The sequence below is a fragment of the Odocoileus virginianus genome, unplaced genomic scaffold (assembly GCF_023699985.2).
Source record: "Odocoileus virginianus isolate 20LAN1187 ecotype Illinois unplaced genomic scaffold, Ovbor_1.2 Unplaced_Scaffold_15, whole genome shotgun sequence".
Lineage (NCBI taxonomy): Eukaryota > Metazoa > Chordata > Mammalia > Artiodactyla > Cervidae > Odocoileus > Odocoileus virginianus.
In genome coordinates this window covers 1,115,340-1,133,174 of record NW_027224277.1, presented here as the reverse complement: position 1 = coordinate 1,133,174, position 17,835 = coordinate 1,115,340, and the positions used below count along the sequence as shown (strand labels likewise).

At 38.4% G+C, this 17,835-nt stretch overlaps 1 protein-coding gene and 2 non-coding genes across 3 annotated transcripts in view; all 3 read left to right on the top strand.

Annotated features, from left to right (window-relative positions):
* Window positions 1-17,835, top strand: part of SF3B3 (splicing factor 3b subunit 3) — a 38,440-nt gene that overhangs the window by 5,055 nt on the left and 15,550 nt on the right. The window contains exons 4-12 of the mRNA XM_020896651.2: window positions 842-1,014; window positions 1,594-1,735; window positions 4,176-4,288; window positions 5,754-5,891; window positions 6,673-6,776; window positions 9,531-9,696; window positions 10,214-10,309; window positions 12,464-12,536; window positions 17,509-17,660. Coding sequence (XP_020752310.1) covers window positions 842-1,014; window positions 1,594-1,735; window positions 4,176-4,288; window positions 5,754-5,891; window positions 6,673-6,776; window positions 9,531-9,696; window positions 10,214-10,309; window positions 12,464-12,536; window positions 17,509-17,660 — 1,157 coding nt within the window. The remainder of the gene's footprint in view (window positions 1-841; window positions 1,015-1,593; window positions 1,736-4,175; window positions 4,289-5,753; window positions 5,892-6,672; window positions 6,777-9,530; window positions 9,697-10,213; window positions 10,310-12,463; window positions 12,537-17,508; window positions 17,661-17,835) is intronic.
* Window positions 241-320, top strand: LOC139033542 (small nucleolar RNA SNORD111). Its single transcript, XR_011486094.1, has one exon. It is a non-coding gene; the product is annotated as a small nucleolar RNA SNORD111 (small nucleolar RNA).
* LOC139033546 (small nucleolar RNA SNORD111) lies at window positions 5,345-5,432 on the top strand. The gene has a single exon (XR_011486098.1). It is a non-coding gene; the product is annotated as a small nucleolar RNA SNORD111 (small nucleolar RNA).

Below are 17,835 nucleotides of genomic sequence, written 5' to 3'. Positions count from 1 at the left end.
CAGTTCAGAATAGCAATGCTGTGATCTTGGTAGTGTACCAAGAAATCACTCACCTGGATAAAACTTGTATCATTTTGGGTGTTTAAAGCTGCTTTCCCTTTTAAAACAATGGGGAAAGTTGTAACACACCTTTTCTACTTATCTAGTTGGAAATGGGTCTTTTTTGGTTTCTTTAACTGTAGCAAAAAGACCACGCTGAAAGTTTTCACATTATTAGACAAAGAGTATGGTTGCTTTCATCAGCCTGAAGTGATGATTTACATTCATGTCTCTTCTCTGATAAATCTCTTGAAGAAAACTCTGCATATCTGATCAGGCTTCCAGAGGGCAACCTTCTGTGACCAGTCACAAAATCACTAGATCTAATTCAGAGAACAAAGGTGGCAATTTATGAATTTTTGCTTAGTTTGTCATAAAAATTTTTGAAAAGTTAGTGGGATATTAAGATCCCTATTATGGGGACTTCCCTGGTAGTCCAGTGGCTAAGACTCCGAGCTCCCAGTGCAGACTTGAGTTCAGTCCCTGGTCAGGGAACTAGATCCCACATGCCACAACTAAGAGTTCACATGCCACAACTAAAGAGGGCCCTCTTACTGCAGTGGAGATCTTGAATATTGTAACTAAGACTCAGCAGTGCTGAATTTTTTTAAAAATCCCTATTAGAATGAGAAGGGTAAAATTTTGCTCTTATCTATTTTAGTGTTAGCAAAATCTAAAGTTAATGCATTTGTAGAGGTTAGCACTGTCTATCATTTAGAAAATAATTGTGATGTAAATTTAGCTGTTCTGGAGCCTCTGTTTTCATTATCTGGAGTTTTTTATGTTTTGTCTCCATCCACAGGTGCCATTGAGAAACAGAAATTGGTGTACATCTTGAACAGAGATGCTGCAGCTCGACTTACCATTTCATCCCCACTGGAGGCTCACAAAGCAAACACTCTAGTGTATCATGTAGTTGGAGTAGATGTGGGATTTGAAAATCCAATGTTTGCTTGTCTGGAAATGGATTATGAGGTATATCTTGCTCACAATTTTTTTTTATTATTATTATGTTCCAAATGCCTTTCTGAAATACTTTGGAATGTTTCAGAATTTACCTGACTACATGATAGCACTTTTGCTCTGATTTGAACAGTCTCCCTGAGTAAACAGGGTATTTATTGGGATAAACTCCCTTAAAAAAAGACTTAAAGTGGTATTTGGGATATTTTTTCATTGGGAGGTAGTGAAAGATGGGACATACCATTCTTCCCCTTGAGAGGAAGGAATATTTTCTGGTCCCAGAAATAGAAGACTTGGGTTCTTGCTCCCATTCTGCCATTTCTTAGTGTGAATTTTGGCAAAGCATTTGGCATCTGTGAACCTCTGTTTCCTGGTTTGTGAAATGGAAGAATCTTGATGCCCTTTTCAGCTTTGTTTATTCATTTTTTAAAATAATTTTTACTGGCGTATAGTTGATTTACAATGTATTAGTCTCAGGTGTACAGCAAAGTGAATCAGTTATACATGTACATACATCTTCTCTTTTTTACTTTCCAGCTTTGAAAGTTTGATTTTATGGTACTGACTAGTCTTTGTGCCACTGTTACCTAGGAAGCAGACAATGATCCAACTGGGGAAGCAGCAGCTAATACCCAGCAGACGCTTACTTTCTATGAATTAGACCTTGGTTTAAATCACGTAGTCCGAAAATACAGTGAGCCTTTGGAGGAACATGGAAACTTCCTAATTACAGGTACTTTTTTCTTAGATCTGCTTTGTACCATTTTGCTTGGCCCATTTTATGCCTAAACTTAGGAGTGTTTACTTAATAGGATTTGGAAACTGTAATCAGGTTTCATAGTAAACCTGAGTGCCTTGTCTGTGTTTTGGGGAGCTTAGAAATTCATGTGGTGGTTAACTCTTACTCTAATGGGGCAGAGAAGAAAAGAACAGTCAGCTTGGAGTATTAATTTCTATTGGTTGCAAGGTATTTTGATTGTAGTCAATCTTTCACTCTCATTACAAAAATTAAAATCTGGCTCTATGAAAAGACATGTTATGGATGAAACAAGATAAAACTGTCCATCAGTTTGAAAGCCTAGATGAAATAGAAATATTTTTGAAAACTGTCACCAAAATTGATCCAAGATGAAATTAAGAACCTGAATAGACCAGCATTTGTTTAAAAAATTGGGGCAATAATCAAAAGTTTATTTTCCTCAGAAGATTTAAGGTTCAGAGTTTTTAGGGACCTTAAATTTCTTGAGAGATTAGAAGAAGAATAAAAACTGTTGTACCACTTTAAGAGATTGATATAACTTCAGTACCAAAACTGGGGAAGGACAGTAATAAGAAAAATTTGCAGCCCAGTTATCCTTTGATGGTAGATGCAAAAATCTTAAATTTTAGCAAATCAGATTCAACAGTGTTTTTTTTGTTTTGTTTTTTTTTTTTTTTTCAACAGTGTTTTATGTGCATCATAGCAAAGTAAGATTTTTGTGGGAGCTCAAAGAGGTCCACCATGAAGAATCAATATTAGTTTGATTCAATAATAATTCTTTTAATGAAAGACTAAAGGACAACTGTATTTGTGGTATCTAAATTGTATCAGGCTCATGTAAGATGGTGATCCAGTCCTTTCTGTTTTGAGTCATTTGCATTTCATGTCTAAAATGAAGTATGTCTGTTGTTGGGTAGGATTTTAGAGAAGAAAAATATAAAATAGCACTTGTCTTTGAGTGTTAAATGTTAGGAAGAGACTGTATATTAAATGGAAGCATTTTAAAAAATAGATTATATTTAATTACTTGTTATAATGTATTGTGATACTTCTCATTTACAAAGGTTTCCTTCATTAACCAAATGTTTACTGAACCTCTATGATCAATATGTGCAAAGTCAATCTGGCCCCTGGGACTGCGTGGTGAAAAATTTGTTGTGTGGTCTCCTTTTTTACAAGATTGAGTATAATGGTGAATACATACTAGTAACACAGAAATTACCAGAGTGTGCCACATGCCATGACAGCATGGAGGAGGGGTTCCTAACCAGGAAAAGGAAGGGAATGCATTAGAGAACGCTTTCAGAAGTGCTCTCATCTGAGGACTAAGGAATAGTTAGGAGTTAGGTGCAGTGGGGGTGGAGGAGTTTCTGTTGTGGACAGAGGAAATAGAATGGACAAAAGCCCAAATACAGGAAACAAACATGGTTCATTGAAAACTGAAAGCTCATTGTGGTTGAATCATTGGAGGTAAAGAGCTGGGGTGGAGGAAGCAGAAGAATAATGACCTGTTAAAGGTGAATGTTTTAGAAAGATTACTTGATTACATTTTGGTCACAGAATGGAAGATAGTAAGGTCAGGAAGCATTTCCATTAAACCAAAAGAGATTTGCAGCATGAGGACTGCTGAAGAGGTAGAACCAATGTGGGAGAGGAGAGAATTGAAGCATGGCATCCTTTTTTCTGGTTTGGTCTATTGGTTGATGGCAGTGTTCTCTATGGAGAAGGCAATGGCACCCCGCTCCAGTACTCTTGCCTGGAAAATCCCATGGATGGAGGAGCCTGGTGGGCTGTGGTCCATGGGGTCGCTAAGAGTCGGACACGACTGAGCAACTTCACTTTCACTTTTCACTTTCCTGTGTTGGAGGAGGAAATGGCAACCCGCTCCAGTGTTCTTGCCTGGAGAATCCCAGGGGCGGGGGAGCCTGGTGGGCTGCCGTCTATGGGGTCGCACAGAGTCGGACACGACTGCAGCGACTTAGCAGCAGCAGCAGCAGCAGCAGCAGCAGCAGCAGCAGCAGCAGCAGCAGCAGTGTTCTCTGAGGTCGAGAACCCAGGAGATGGTTTGATAAGGACCTTGGCAGTGGTTTATGAATGGATTCATTTTTAACTGCTATGGAATTTCCATGTAACAGTGTCCATTAGGCAGTTGAATTATAGGTCCGAAGCTGAGAACTGAGTTCTGGGCTTGGAGCTAAACTTTTAGATGCCTTATTAGATATCTGGACAGGCTGAGATCACCCAAATGGTGCTCCATCCTTGTCTAGTGTAACTCTCAGGAAAAAGAAACACACTGAATGTTTATCGCCTTCAGGCACACTGTATCTTTAAGTTGTGCTGAAGGAGAGAAGGAATTAAAGATAAAATTCACAGTTATGTCAAAGCATTGCTGGTTTTTGTTTTCTCTTGACAGTTCCAGGGGGATCAGATGGTCCAAGTGGAGTGCTTATCTGCTCTGAAAACTACATTACTTATAAGAACTTTGGTGACCAGCCGGATATCCGCTGTCCAATCCCCAGGAGACGGGTAAGGTCTTTGTTTGCCATAAGAGAAGATATGTTGATGTTGTGCAATGAACTTAATTTTTGTTAAGTGTTTTTAATGAAGACAGTAAAGTATTTTAGCACAACAAAACAAAATCTGAGAAAATTGAAAATCAACACAATTCTGTGTTGTACACCTGAAACTAGCATGATATTGTAAGTCACTTGTACTTCAGTTTTTAAAAAAGCAGATAGTTTTCATTCTTGACGAACCTATGAACATTATCAATTTGAAATTCCTGAAAGTTTCTAGTTTGAAGAATCCAGGTGTGTTCATTGGAGGTAAATTGTCTTTCATCCTCCCCTACCCCACCCCATCTAGAAGGTGCAACCAGTGAATTCCTGTATACTTTCAGTTAGATTCACTCATTAGTACTGCTTTGCTATATTCGCCTTTTCTTTCTTTTGTATCTGTTTTCTAGGCAAGACCGTTTGAAGATAAGTTGTAGGGATCATGACACTTTATGACTGTTCCTTGTATTACCCCATTTTATTTAAGAGATTTGAGTATCCGTGGATTTTGGTATCTGGGGCCTCCTCAAACCAATCCCTTGCAGATGTTGAGGGATGATTATAATGAAGTTCTGTGTACCCAGTTTCAGTTATCAGCAGCACATGGGTAATCTTCATTGCTCTCTGCTTCCTCAAACTCTTCACTCCAACTTATTTATCTTTTTAATATTAATTTATAGGTCCTGGGGTTAAATCTTTTTAAGACTTAGTTTATCTAGTACATTGATTCCATCAATTTTAGAAATCTGGTAAGATTAGCAAGTTAAATTTTTCGAGTGGTGTTAAGTAATTTAGTTGATCAGAAATTTATTAAGCACCTGACTGGCAGGTGCTGTACTTGACTTTGGGACTACAAAGAAGTATAAAACATGTTTTGCCCTTGAGAGAAATACAAAATGTTGGAAACATTAAAAAAAAAAAAAATCCAGCTGAGGAGGATGCCTTTTGGGATTCAGGCAAGTTGATACAGAAGAGGGATGATGATGGTGGTTTGGATAGTACTGTGAGCATGTAAGAGTCTTATTCACAGCCTGAAATGATGATTCTTTAAATTTCATGTCTCTTTGACATTTTTCTCTGGAGATAGTTTTTGCCTTATTAATCTGATCACGCTATAGAGTGGAATTGTGGCTTTATTTTTTTTTAACCTAAGCTTTATTACGTATTTATGGTAGACAAAAATTTGGCTGGTAAGCTGCTCTGGGTCACAGCTTGCATGGAGAGACTCCAGGTGCCTCTAGGCGTTTGGTGGCCTGTTTGATTTTTTTTTTTTTTTTGCTTTTATTTATTTTTTAAATTAATTTTTTTTTCATTTATTTATATTAGTTGGAGGCTAATTACTTTACAGGACTGTTTGATCTTTATTGGTAAGGTGCTGAATTCCGGAAAAGAAATCCTAACTTCTAAGATGTTGATTGTGTATTTGACTTTGCTAGAATGACCTGGATGACCCTGAAAGAGGAATGATTTTTGTCTGCTCTGCAACCCATAAGACCAAATCGATGTTCTTCTTTTTGGCTCAAACTGAGCAGGGAGATATCTTTAAGATCACTTTGGAGACAGATGAAGATATGGTAAGTAGACCATGGAGGAGGGGGGAAAAATGAAGAAGTATGTTAGCTCTTATTAGTCTAATTTGATAAAACTTGCTACAATTTCGTCCTAATTTTAGTTAAATAACTATTTTGAAAAATGATGGTTATTTAAGATTTATGGAGTGGTGTTAATAAGCCATTTGTTCAACTACTCTCTGAGATAGAAAGGATAGTTAAAATTTTTAAAAATGGGAGCAGAATGTCTTAAAAAAATATTGCTTAAGGTGTTAAAGCTTTTAAAGTTTGGAATTGGAATATGAATGTAAATTTTCTCCCTCTGGTTAACAGATTTTTGGTCTGATTACATATAATTCGAGAATGGGTAATGCCACGTCTAGTGAATGACAAGAGAAAGCCCTCTGTCTCCTGAAAACGCAATATACGAGATCTGTCACTTTTATCCCATGGAGGAGCACTGAGCAATTTCTTAGATACTTGTTTAGCTCAAGAGTTGGCAAGTTTTTTTTTTTTTTTTTTTTTTTTCTTTTTAAGGCCAGGTAGTGAACATTTTCAACTTTTGCTGTGGGCCGTGTGGTCCCTGTTTCTGCTACTTAGCTTTGCCCTTGGGGCACAAAAGCAGCCATCGGGAGTATATGAACTGCATGGCTAGCCTGCGGACTGCAGTTTGCTGACTCCTGGTGTGGATGTGAAGGACAGGAATTTTTTTGCCACTTTATTACATTGTCTTATTATACTGGGCTGTCTTCCATGGTGTGGCTTCATTTACCTGCACGCTAGAATCTTTCTCTTTCCATTCCAGGTTACTGAGATCCGACTCAAATATTTTGATACTGTGCCTGTTGCTGCTGCCATGTGTGTGCTTAAAACAGGCTTCCTTTTTGTAGCATCAGAATTCGGAAACCAGTGAGTAATCCATTTATTACCCCATTTCACCCTGGTTACTATAAAAGTTGGCAGAAGAGAGGTAGTTTCAAGGCCTTGTAGCTTTTCCTGAGAATATTTTAGATTCTTCAGAACAGAAGTTTTGCCTGCTTCCCTTTTATGTTCTTTCTCTTGATGACTTCCTCTATTTTCGTGGTTTGAATCAATATCTGTGGATAGCTGCAAAAAGTAGTTTTAGAAGTAATCTCTCCCGAGCTTTTTGTTGGACGTTTCATTGAATAAATACTTGCTGAACTACTTAGTGTTAAATAGATGTTCCATAGACACTTCACTTGTACAAATCTGAAGTTGAAACTCGTTAGTACCTACAGTAGCTTCCCAGCCGTGTCACCAGTCTTTCCAACCTCACTATTTCATTTTTTTTTTTTTAATGTTCTTTTCTGTTATGGTTCATTTTAGGATGTTGGGTTTTGTTCTCTGTGCTGTCCAGCATGACCTCTGTTGTTCACATAAAAGCTCATCCCAACCTCCTACCTCATCCCTCCCCAGCCCACTCCACCTGGGCAACCCCAGTCTGTTCTCTTTTTCTGTTTCATAGATAGATTCATTGTGTCATATTTTTAGATTCCACGTATAAATGGCACCATGTGGTATTTGTCTTTTTCCTTTTGACTTAGTATGATGATCTCGAGTTGCATCCATGTTGCTGCAAATGACTTATTTTGTTCTTTTTTATGGCTGAGTAGTATTCTGTTGTGTGTATTTATATACACCACATCTCTATGCGTTCATCAGATGATGGACGTCCAGGTAGTTTCCATGACTTGGTTTTGCCGTCCTCACTGTTTCTGTTAATGTCTTACGGGCCAATTCCAGCAACTTGAGCATCAAGTCTCGATTTTGCTGTCTCTACAGCTTTCATTTGAAAGTCAAGTTGATTATTATTTTTGTATTCCTTTTTTGTGGTACTAGTCTGAATTCGTTCCGTAATTCCTTATGCAGTTCATTGTCTGTCCTGTAAAACTCAACCTTTATAGAGGGTCATCTCTTTAAGCAAACAGGACAGAACCCTGATGAAATCGTTTCCTCATCCCTATGTTACAGTCTTTGATGGCTTTTCATAGACAAATGAATTTTTAGCTCTGAACTGTACTCTGGCCTTGAATTTAAAACCAGTATTGAAGACTCCAGATTGCTTGTGAATTGAGATGCCATGCTTTTGCTTTCTAGTTCAGGTTCTGCCAGTGCATGCAGAACACTTATCAGATGCTATTTCTGTGTAATGAAAATGAAAGTGTTGTCTAGAATTCTGTGATTCTATTCCAGTTTTGCCATTTCTACAGTTGTTCTCCTTTTCTTTATGTCCTTAACTCATCCTCATGGAGCTTATTCCAGCTGTCTTTTTATTATTCCTTTTTCCAGTTTATACCTGTTTTGTCTCACTTTCTACAACTTAGCCTACTGTTACGAGTATTTTCACCGTTTCCAATTTTTTAGTTTTCTTAACAAGGAATTTCCATTGTAGAGAAGTTAGGAAAGTGCATGTAAACAAAAGTGAAAGTGAAGTCTCTCAGTCGTGTCCCGACTCTCTGCCACCCCATGGACTGTACCTGCCAGACTCCTCCATCCATGGGATTTTCCAGGCAAGATTACTGAAGAGGGTTGCCATTTCTCTCTCCAGGAGAGAGACATTTGTAAGCAAAAATGTCTCTTCTAATCCTTCTGCCCAAAGATACATGTTTTTGTGTGTAGCCTTCCTGTGTATATATATATTTAAATGTTTGCATAAAAATCATAGTGGGTAGTGTTTTGTAAGTTATGTATTTTTATACAGTAGTGAATAATAATATTTTTCTTTATTAATAAATAGGTTTTAAACATTCATTTTTTTTAGCACCCATTATCTCTTTTTTGGTGGTAAAATATGTATAAACATAAAATTTGTCATTTTAACATGTTCACTTTGGTGGCATTAGTTACATTTGCAGTGTCGTATAACCATTACTACCATTTTCCAACCTTTTTTTATCACTCCAGACGGAGCCCATGTGCCCATTAAGGATTAGCTTCTCACGGCCCTTTCCCTCAGCCCTGGCGACCGGAGTGCGGCTGGCCACACGTTCGCTCTTTCTGTCTGGCTCATTTTATGTAGCGTATTTTCAGAGTTCATGTGTCAGCTCTATATTCTTTTTATCTATGAATAATAACCCACTGTATGTGTGTATCACGTATTATTTATCTGTTAATGGACACTTGAGTTCTTTCCACCTTTTGGCTGTTAAGAATAATACCATATTGGATGTTGCTGTGCAAATATCTGTTTTAGTCTTTGTTTTAAATTATTTTGGGTATGTATCCTGTTCTTAAAGATATAGAAAACCCTAGTCAATAAGCAGAGATCTCAAACTGTAGATACTGACTCAATATTAAACTGATTTATGAGCATTATGTTGATGGCAAACATCTTCAGAAAAAGTACTTTTTAAATGCTTATTGGCTTTTTTTCTTCCAGTTTTACAGAGATAAAATTGACATAGCACTGTATAAGTTTAAGGTGTGCAGCATAGTGATTTGACTTAAACATCATGAAATGGTTATCACAGTTCATGTCATTTGGTACATTAAAGAAATAGAAAAAAAATTTTTTTTCTCATGATGATAATTCTTAAGGTTTACTCTCTTGACAGCTTTCCTGTATAACATATGGAAGTGTTAATTACATTTATAATATATATCAGACAAAATATTTTACCTGAAATCTTTGCTTCTCCCCAGTTACTTATATCAAATTGCACATCTTGGAGATGATGATGAAGAACCTGAGTTTTCATCTGCCATGCCTCTGGAAGAAGGAGACACATTCTTCTTTCAGCCAAGACCACTGAAAAACCTTGTGTTGGTTGATGAATTGGACAGCCTCTCTCCCATTTTGTTTTGCCAGGTGTGGATCTTTCCTGTCACTCCATAATGAGCAGTGCTAACCAACTGTTTTTGAATATGAATGAGTTTAAAGTTTTAATTTCAATTAACCTCATAGTCAAAGAGGTTCAGTAGCATGTCCGTGGACTCGCCAGAGTATAAGGGTGAAGCAGCTGAAGGCAGTTGGGGAGTTAGAAAGCTTTACATAAATCCTTGGCATAAAGTGGTTAAGACTCTGCATTTCTACTGCAGGGGGCACAGGTTCCATCCCTGGTTGAGAACTAAGATCCCACGTGCTGTGTGACCAAAAAAAGGAACTGATAAAAGCTTTGTTTGTTCTTAAAACTTGCTGCTTCAAACTGCTTGCTTTTTGGGACTTCTGGGACATTGGGTCTTTTTTTCACTCCATGTGCCCAGGGCCTGTAGTAATATTTAAGCCTAATAAAAACTAAAAAAGTGGTTTGTCCCCCAGAGAATAATCAAATTTGTGTGTGGAAAAGTAGCACAAGTACACATTTCCCCCGCTTTTCTCTGTGCAGATAGCGGACCTGGCCAATGAAGACACTCCCCAGCTATATGTGGCCTGTGGTAGGGGCCCGCGGTCATCTCTGAGAGTGTTAAGGCATGGACTTGAGGTAAGATTGGAATTTCTAGATCATATGCAGGGTTTGGAGGGAAGTGCTGGCAAAGCAGCCTAAGGTTTTATTCTGATGAGGTCAAAGATGTATTCAGTGTTTATATGAAACAAAAATGTTTTCTTCTTCACCTGTTTCCATAAAGTTTACAGTTTAAATTTCCTAATCTTTAACATGTTAACACAATAGGCACTTTAAAAATTTGGCAAATGGATATCAAAGGGGAAAAACAACTATTAGTTCCAGGTTCATGCGCCACAATGTGTAGGTTGAGAAGTCTGCATGGCACATTTTATTGCATCTCATTTTAGTCTTGATATTTCTGCATAGTTTTTAAATACTTACATTTTTAACTATGTTAAATACAGTATATATATATTTATATCTTACTAAGTTTATTTCTTACTACTGTGTGTTTTTAAGTCGTACAATTCTTAATGTTTTTGCAATATACCTCCACAGTGGGTGGATCAGAATTTATTTAATGACTCCTTTATTGTTGGACTTTTTAGGTGAAATGGACACTCAAAATTGTCTTCTCAAATCCCATATCCTCTAATCATCATGGTTCTTGTGTTGATGCCTTTTAGCAAGCCCTGGGCTTGATTTTGTTAGGAATAAAATAAATCTTCCTTATGGCAGTTACTTTTAGCAGTTGGGGTTGGCAAACTCCAGGCTCTTAAAAGGCCCACTACCTGTTTTTTGTAAATTTTTATTGGGACACAGGCAAGGTGACCTTTGTTTTGAATTTTGGCTCTGCTTAATAGCTGTTACTAAGCTTTTGTTTCCTCTTCTGTAAAATGGGCTTAATAGCATCTGCCTTAAAGATTGCTGTATGAATTAAATGAGAATGCAAAAGAAGAACTTGGTCAAGTTCTGGCTTATAGTAACTGTTTAATAAATGTTAGCTATTAATATTGCCATCTCAGGGGATTTAAAAAGTTTTGACTGCCCAAATATTCATCAAGTCACCAAAATTTCAATGACTTGAATCTAATTTAGACCAATAGTTCTTGATAAGTTACTTGCTGCTCATTGGATCCCAATGATCATCTGGTGAAAGTAAGTACTCAAACACAAAAAAATGCATACATGCATTAACAAAACTTTGTGTACGGTATTGGGAGATAAAGAACCTGATGAAGAATCATTGTTTTTGAGTCCTCTGTTGCCTCCTGATTTTTTCTAATTCTATTAAAAAAAAATCTGTGTTATGCAAAAATATTTTTTATTAAATTGTTGGGCATTGCTTTGTTCCTGTGTATCTATTTGTTGAATCTTGTTCGGCTAGATTATGGTCTCAGTTGAGCAGGATCACTGTCAGGTAGTGCAGCATATATGTTCTTGAGTTCCTCCTGTAAAATGTAGTTCCACTGTTCAATTGTTCAGTATGATAGGCTGACTTTTTATCTCTAGAATATTTAAAAATATTTAATAAAATTTTTATCTTAGATGGTCTTAGATTTGAAAAATTGCAAGGACATTATAGACAATGTTTAGTCCACATCTTGTTTTCTCATCTAGATCATTTTGAGTTTATCTTACATTTTTTATTTATTCTCATTTGAGAGTCTATACGACATTCAGAGGATTCTTGACTCTGACATTAAAGGGCATAAAAATCTAGTAGGAAGGACAAAACAGTTCCTCAGATTACTTTTAGATAAGTGTCCTAAGAGGTGATGGTTGTGATTCCTATGAGAATTTATAGGAGGGAGAGATGACTGCCAGTCCAGAAAATAGGGAAGATTTTTTCTAAAGGATGTGACATTTGAATTGTTATGTGAAGAGATGTGGAATTTCGCCTTAAGGGAGCAAAGGAAAGGATGCTAATTGAGATGGACTGTTTCATTCCCACATGCTTGCTTTTTGTGGAGGATGCAGGCATGTTATACTCAAAAGGAAGCATTTGGCCTTGGCTGCAGCAGCTGTCCTAGATGTTCCATCACTTCTTGCTGAAGTCAGTTTTGACAGTTGACAGTACTTCTAGCCTTTTGGTTCTTAATGTTCTGTTTGACTAGTTGGTTCCAGTGTTTAATCCAGTGTACATTGTGAGCACTGCTATATTATAGGGACTGTATTATCTAGTGTGATTGTAAGCAAGGAGCTGAGTTTCACGCTCACTGGGTCTGTGGTTTGTCTCTTTCCCGTCAGGTATCAGAAATGGCTGTCTCAGAGCTACCCGGTAACCCCAATGCTGTCTGGACAGTGCGTCGGCACATTGAAGGTAAGCAGCCCTTTCCCAGAGGTCTGAATGAGGGTCCAGGTGCCACTGACAGTAGAAGCTTAAGAGGCTGCATTCATAATACTTCTATGTCACTTCATATACTAGAAACTTTTTGACTCAACACTGCTTTTGAGGCTCCCAATCAAGATGCTTTCACTTACTACATTTTGTACACAAGGGTAAGAGGCACCCAGGGTGACTGTTCATATTCAGTACATAGACACTTCAGTATCATAGAGCTGTCATATATCGGTTGTTTAACTATATTCATCATTAAGGTACTCTTTCTATATGTGTTAGAGGTATGATGTAAGGAAAAGTTTTGGCTTCTATGATGTTTTCTCCTGTTGTGTTGAAATCACAGTGAAATTGAAGGTATTCTGGATGTTAAGAGGTTTGTTGCTGTTCTGTTCAGTAGGTATAGTAGTTGTTTTTAAAGGAAGTGGAGGTTGATTGAAGCAGAATTTTAGGGTGAGTGGAAAAGGAGGAATGGAAGAAAGAGGAAGTCTGAGCTCCTGAATAAAAATGGTCACCTCATCCTAAAAATTTGAAAGTTTTGTGAAAATGCATATTAATGCAATAGCAGAAAACTCTTGTGACAACTGAATTTCAGTCCCTTAGAAATAAAACTCAGTTCTCATTTTCCCTTTGATTCTTTGGGGTTGTAGGTCATTTCTATTCCTAGACCTCATTTTCCTCTTGTTCCCTCAGGAATGTGTAACTGGCCAGAATACAAAGCTTTTTCAAGAAAACAGCTGGAAATCTTCCTGCTTTTTAGATGTTTTGGTTGTATGGAACAAGTTTAAGGGAGCTGGGAAATGTGTAGGAGGGAAACCTCTTTCTATTAATAGAATACACAGTGAATTTTATCTTCATGTGGGCATTGGAATCCTATCTGAGTAGAAGGAAATAAGTGAGTAGGAAAGCAGTAGGTTCATTTTAGCTGAGAAGGTATTTATTGGATGGTTGGTTTTGAAAGATTTCCCCAGTTTTGTACTGTCTTCATAAAGTGGTCATAAACTGGTGAGTGTTGATGTTCACCCTTTACCTTGGGGGCTGGCTGATGTGAAGGCTCTAGACGTTGAATTAGAAACAGCCTTTGTGATGAAACCTAGTGTGCTCCTTTGTTTGTTTGTTTTTTGTTTTGACTTACTAAACTTTTATTGTAAAATCAATTTAGATTTGCAGGAAAGTTATCTCTCATTTTTTTTTAAGAAGGCTGAAAATCACAGATGTTGACTGTCTCAAGATAGAGCACATAGGTAATAGAGACTGAAAGCTTTGTCTCCTGAATGTCAACCCAGTGTTCATTTGACTAAGTAAGTCTGGGTCATGTTGGTTTACTAGGACAAGTTCAGTATTCTCATCCTGCTGCTTTGTAATTAAGATAGGATTCTATTCTCAGAGCATGTGTCATCTAAAAAAAAAGTATACAAAACTGTTGTGTGTTCTGGTAGATAAGGCATGTTGTTGCCAGGAGGGGATAGAGGAGAGGGAAGAGGCATGTGTTTGAGAACCAGGAAAGACTTTGGGGTGATGTTTGATAAGTTAGAGGTGAGCGGTATATTGCCTGATGGAGCTTCTTGCTAAAATGTTTCCTCCTCTAAATACCAACATCTAGGAAACTACTAAATCCTGATAAATTTTACTCTTTAGGAACTATAATTTGGGTTTTCACCCATAAAAGAGGTCAAGTTCTCTCAGTTCATTCTCTTTCCGGATTTCCTAAGTTACTATTCCACATGTGCACACATGCTGCAGTCTTCCAGGCAACTACTAACCTTGGCTGGTACTTGGTGATGCACACTACCAATACCAAGCCTTTTTTTCTCTTCCACAGGTGGCTGGTGAAGGTGCTGATCACCACAGGTGTGTACCTATTGCTAGGGTCTACTGTGGGGTCTTAAGAGTTTGCCCAGGGAGAGGGAGTTGCACAAAATACTGAGGCTGCCCTGATAGCATCTCTCAGAGGGTAACTTAGCAGTGTGCTGTCCATGTGCACTGCATAGTGCACACCCATCTGCCAGTATGTTAAGTGGTCAGAGGCAGGAGTCGCTTTCTCCCACAGAATGTAGAACATAGGATTGACTTGCTTCCCATTAAGCCGAAAGGGCCTGTAGCTAGAAAATCTTAACTTCATACTCTCCCTTGATGTTTTTATATGTTCCATGTGTAACTGAAAGGTTGGGCCCTGGAGCAAGCCCCTGCTTTTTTCTTTTTGAGTCTAGTGAGGCCTGTGCTGAGGCAAGACAAACACTGAGTAGTCTGAATATGGAGTGAGAATGAGATACTTTTGAAGGCCTCAGTCATCTCAGTGATCACTCACTTCCTCTTGGAGCGGGCTCTGTTGAGCCTGAGGTACTAGGACAAGAGAAAGAAGGGCTCATCCCCTCTTCTGTGGGCTGCTTCCGCAGTGCTCAGACGTCCCACTTACCTGGGACAGATGCGGTCTCATACGCTAATAGATTCTTCAGTGAGATAGGAACTAATGGTATTTTACATGAAACTTGAAACCTCTGGAAGAAGGCAACATAGACCTGATAGTTCATTGGTATTTGCCTTGACTGAATCTTTATTTTGTTCTCTAGTCCAGCTTTTACCCTAAAGCCTGCCTAGGAGCCAGAGCCGCTGTCTGCTTCTGGTTTTCCTGGTCATAGAATGGGAAGGGTAGACGTCTCAGTGCTTAGCATTCACAGGGGAGTGGACGTTTGCAGCTTTCAGACAGCAGCCATTGCCTGCTGCTTATTGAACTGCCCGGCAAACACAGGACCCAGACCACCAAGCCTGGTTTTATCTTTACACCTCAGCTGCCCGGGGCCTTGAGTCGGGGGGAGGATAAGGACGCGGGCTGCTGCTTTTCCTCACTCCCCTCAGTCTCCACATATAGGTTAAAAACGCGTGGTTTCTTTTCTGGAGACCCTCCTCCCTGGACTGAAGGAAGAAGCTGAAATCCTGGCCAGTTTTAGCCCTTTATTGTTTGGCTTTAATTTGCCCTGGCATAGCTTGTGAGATACAAGGTTTCAGTGTTGAGCACGTGGGAAAGTACACTATTTATATACTGTTAAAATTAAGCAATTCCTGCTAACTTTTACAGCAGAGAGTTCCAGTTTAAAGACAGAGCCGGAGTAAAGCCTTCGAGCTTGGTGTTGCTTAGAGGCTGATGGTGGTTTTATTGTGAGCTGTTAGGACATCCACTTCAGGGATGGACATGTCTGTACTCAATATTTTAAGGTGATGAACAGTACAGTTTGACAGAGCAGTCTTTTTATAAGGTGTCCCCAGGCATGTGAAATCATCTGAAACCAGTTATTTGCTTGTCCAGCATTACTTCATGTGATTTGGAAATTGAACCGTTCCTCTGGATCCCTGATGTAGCCATTAAGATTATACCCATTGGGAAAATCTTTCGATTTTTGCCCTTTAGCCACTCATTCAGTGCTCACATGTTATTAATTGAAGCAAAAGTTTTTCAGTACAGTACTTAACCCTTAATAAATTATAAATTATATTTCTATATGTTTATATTTTAAAATGCTGATTGCCATCTACTCCTTTTACATCCTCCTAATTCAGAATGCTACTATAGGTCACACTAGTAATACTGGGTTGGTTGAAAGTTTGTTCAGATTTTTCTGTAAGCTGTTACTGAAAAACTGGAATGAATTTTTTTGGCTAACCTAATTCATTTTCACCTGGTTCCTTTTCTGTAAAGAACACTAATTCTGCTGAACCTACTGAGTAATCTTAGTTAAGCTGAACCACTTTTGGAGCAATCAGAATCCAAACTGTGTCCTTGATGTGAGTGGGATGGATCAGGCCTATGATGTTGGACTCAGACAAGGGCTCCAGCAAGCTTTCACTGCTTCTGCTAAGAGTGAGGTAGCCACTCCAGTCTATTACCTTGTCTGCTTGGCATTCTGACCCTCGCTTGCCAGATTTCTGTGTGAAGGGGGCAGGAAGAGGGAAATTGAACAGAAAATTAAAATGTAGGAAAATCTCAATTCATCTTTTAAAAAAATGAATGTACATCTATTGAGCATTTATCAAGCTTTATGCCAAACATTGTTCTAAATATGGGAGACACACATGGAAATTGTTCTATGTTGTGGGGTGGAATGTGTAGGAAATAGGCAGCTTTAACTATGGGATGTACGTGAGAAACTTTTGGGGTTACTTGTATGCCTCTGACGTCTTTTCAAAACTCGTTGGTGTTTGTTTATCCGAATACATTTTATTAAATGGAAAGCAGATTCTAATTGGATTGCTTGTGACCACTGAACCATTAGGATTTTTAAATATGAAAAGTTAGAGAGGTCAAGGACTGACAATATAAGCTACCTCCCCCCCCCCCCCCCCACCCCTCTTCCTTGTTATCCAGTGTTCTTACATCATTCCTTTTGGGACATCCTAGGATTCTTAGTTTCCAGCTCCATATCCTAGAATGACTTAGTCTCATAGAGGCTAAAATAGTCACTGTTTCATTCATTAGGTCTTATGTTCCTATGTAAGATTCTTTCAGGAAAAGGGGGAGACCTTTTTTGGTTATAGGGAGTATCTCTTAATGGATTGTGACTGGCACCTGAAAGAAGCTTTAGCTTTAATACATACTGAATTGAATACAAAGATATTTTGAATACAAAAATATTGTAGTATTCAAAATTTCCTCTTACTTTTTTCTTGCATCTTTCTAGCAAAGTTCTCAGGAAAATATTAGTTTTCCAAGGTACTAGATGTGGTCATGTGTACTCTATTAACTGCTTAGCCATTCAAGGAAGCAAAGTGTATCTGTAGGCTGTTATGACCATTAATTATCTTTTGGATCATCCTACGCTGTTTGCCACATGAGTGTGATGGCTCCACATAGAAGAAGTGCCTTGGAAGGCTTCTGAAGAGAATGCTTAGTGTGTTTCATTTGGCTTTGTAGCTAATGAATTCTCAGCTAACCAGCTTCTTTCTTCTCTTTCATTTTCAGATGAGTTTGATGCCTACATCATTGTGTCTTTCGTGAATGCCACACTGGTGTTGTCCATCGGAGAGACTGTAGAAGAAGTGACTGATTCTGGGTTTCTGGGCACTACCCCTACCTTGTCCTGCTCCTTGTTAGGAGACGATGCTTTGGTGCAGGTGAGGATTCTCAAGAGAGCTACTTACCTGCTTCCCTTACTTTGTCCTTTCCCTGACTTCATTGTGGTGTTGGTTGCTGGGTTCACATTAATGAGCTTTGAACTTCTTTGAAATTAATGCTGTGAAACTTGAACTTTTTTGAAGTTAACTTTGCCTGGAACCCCTAAACTCTTTT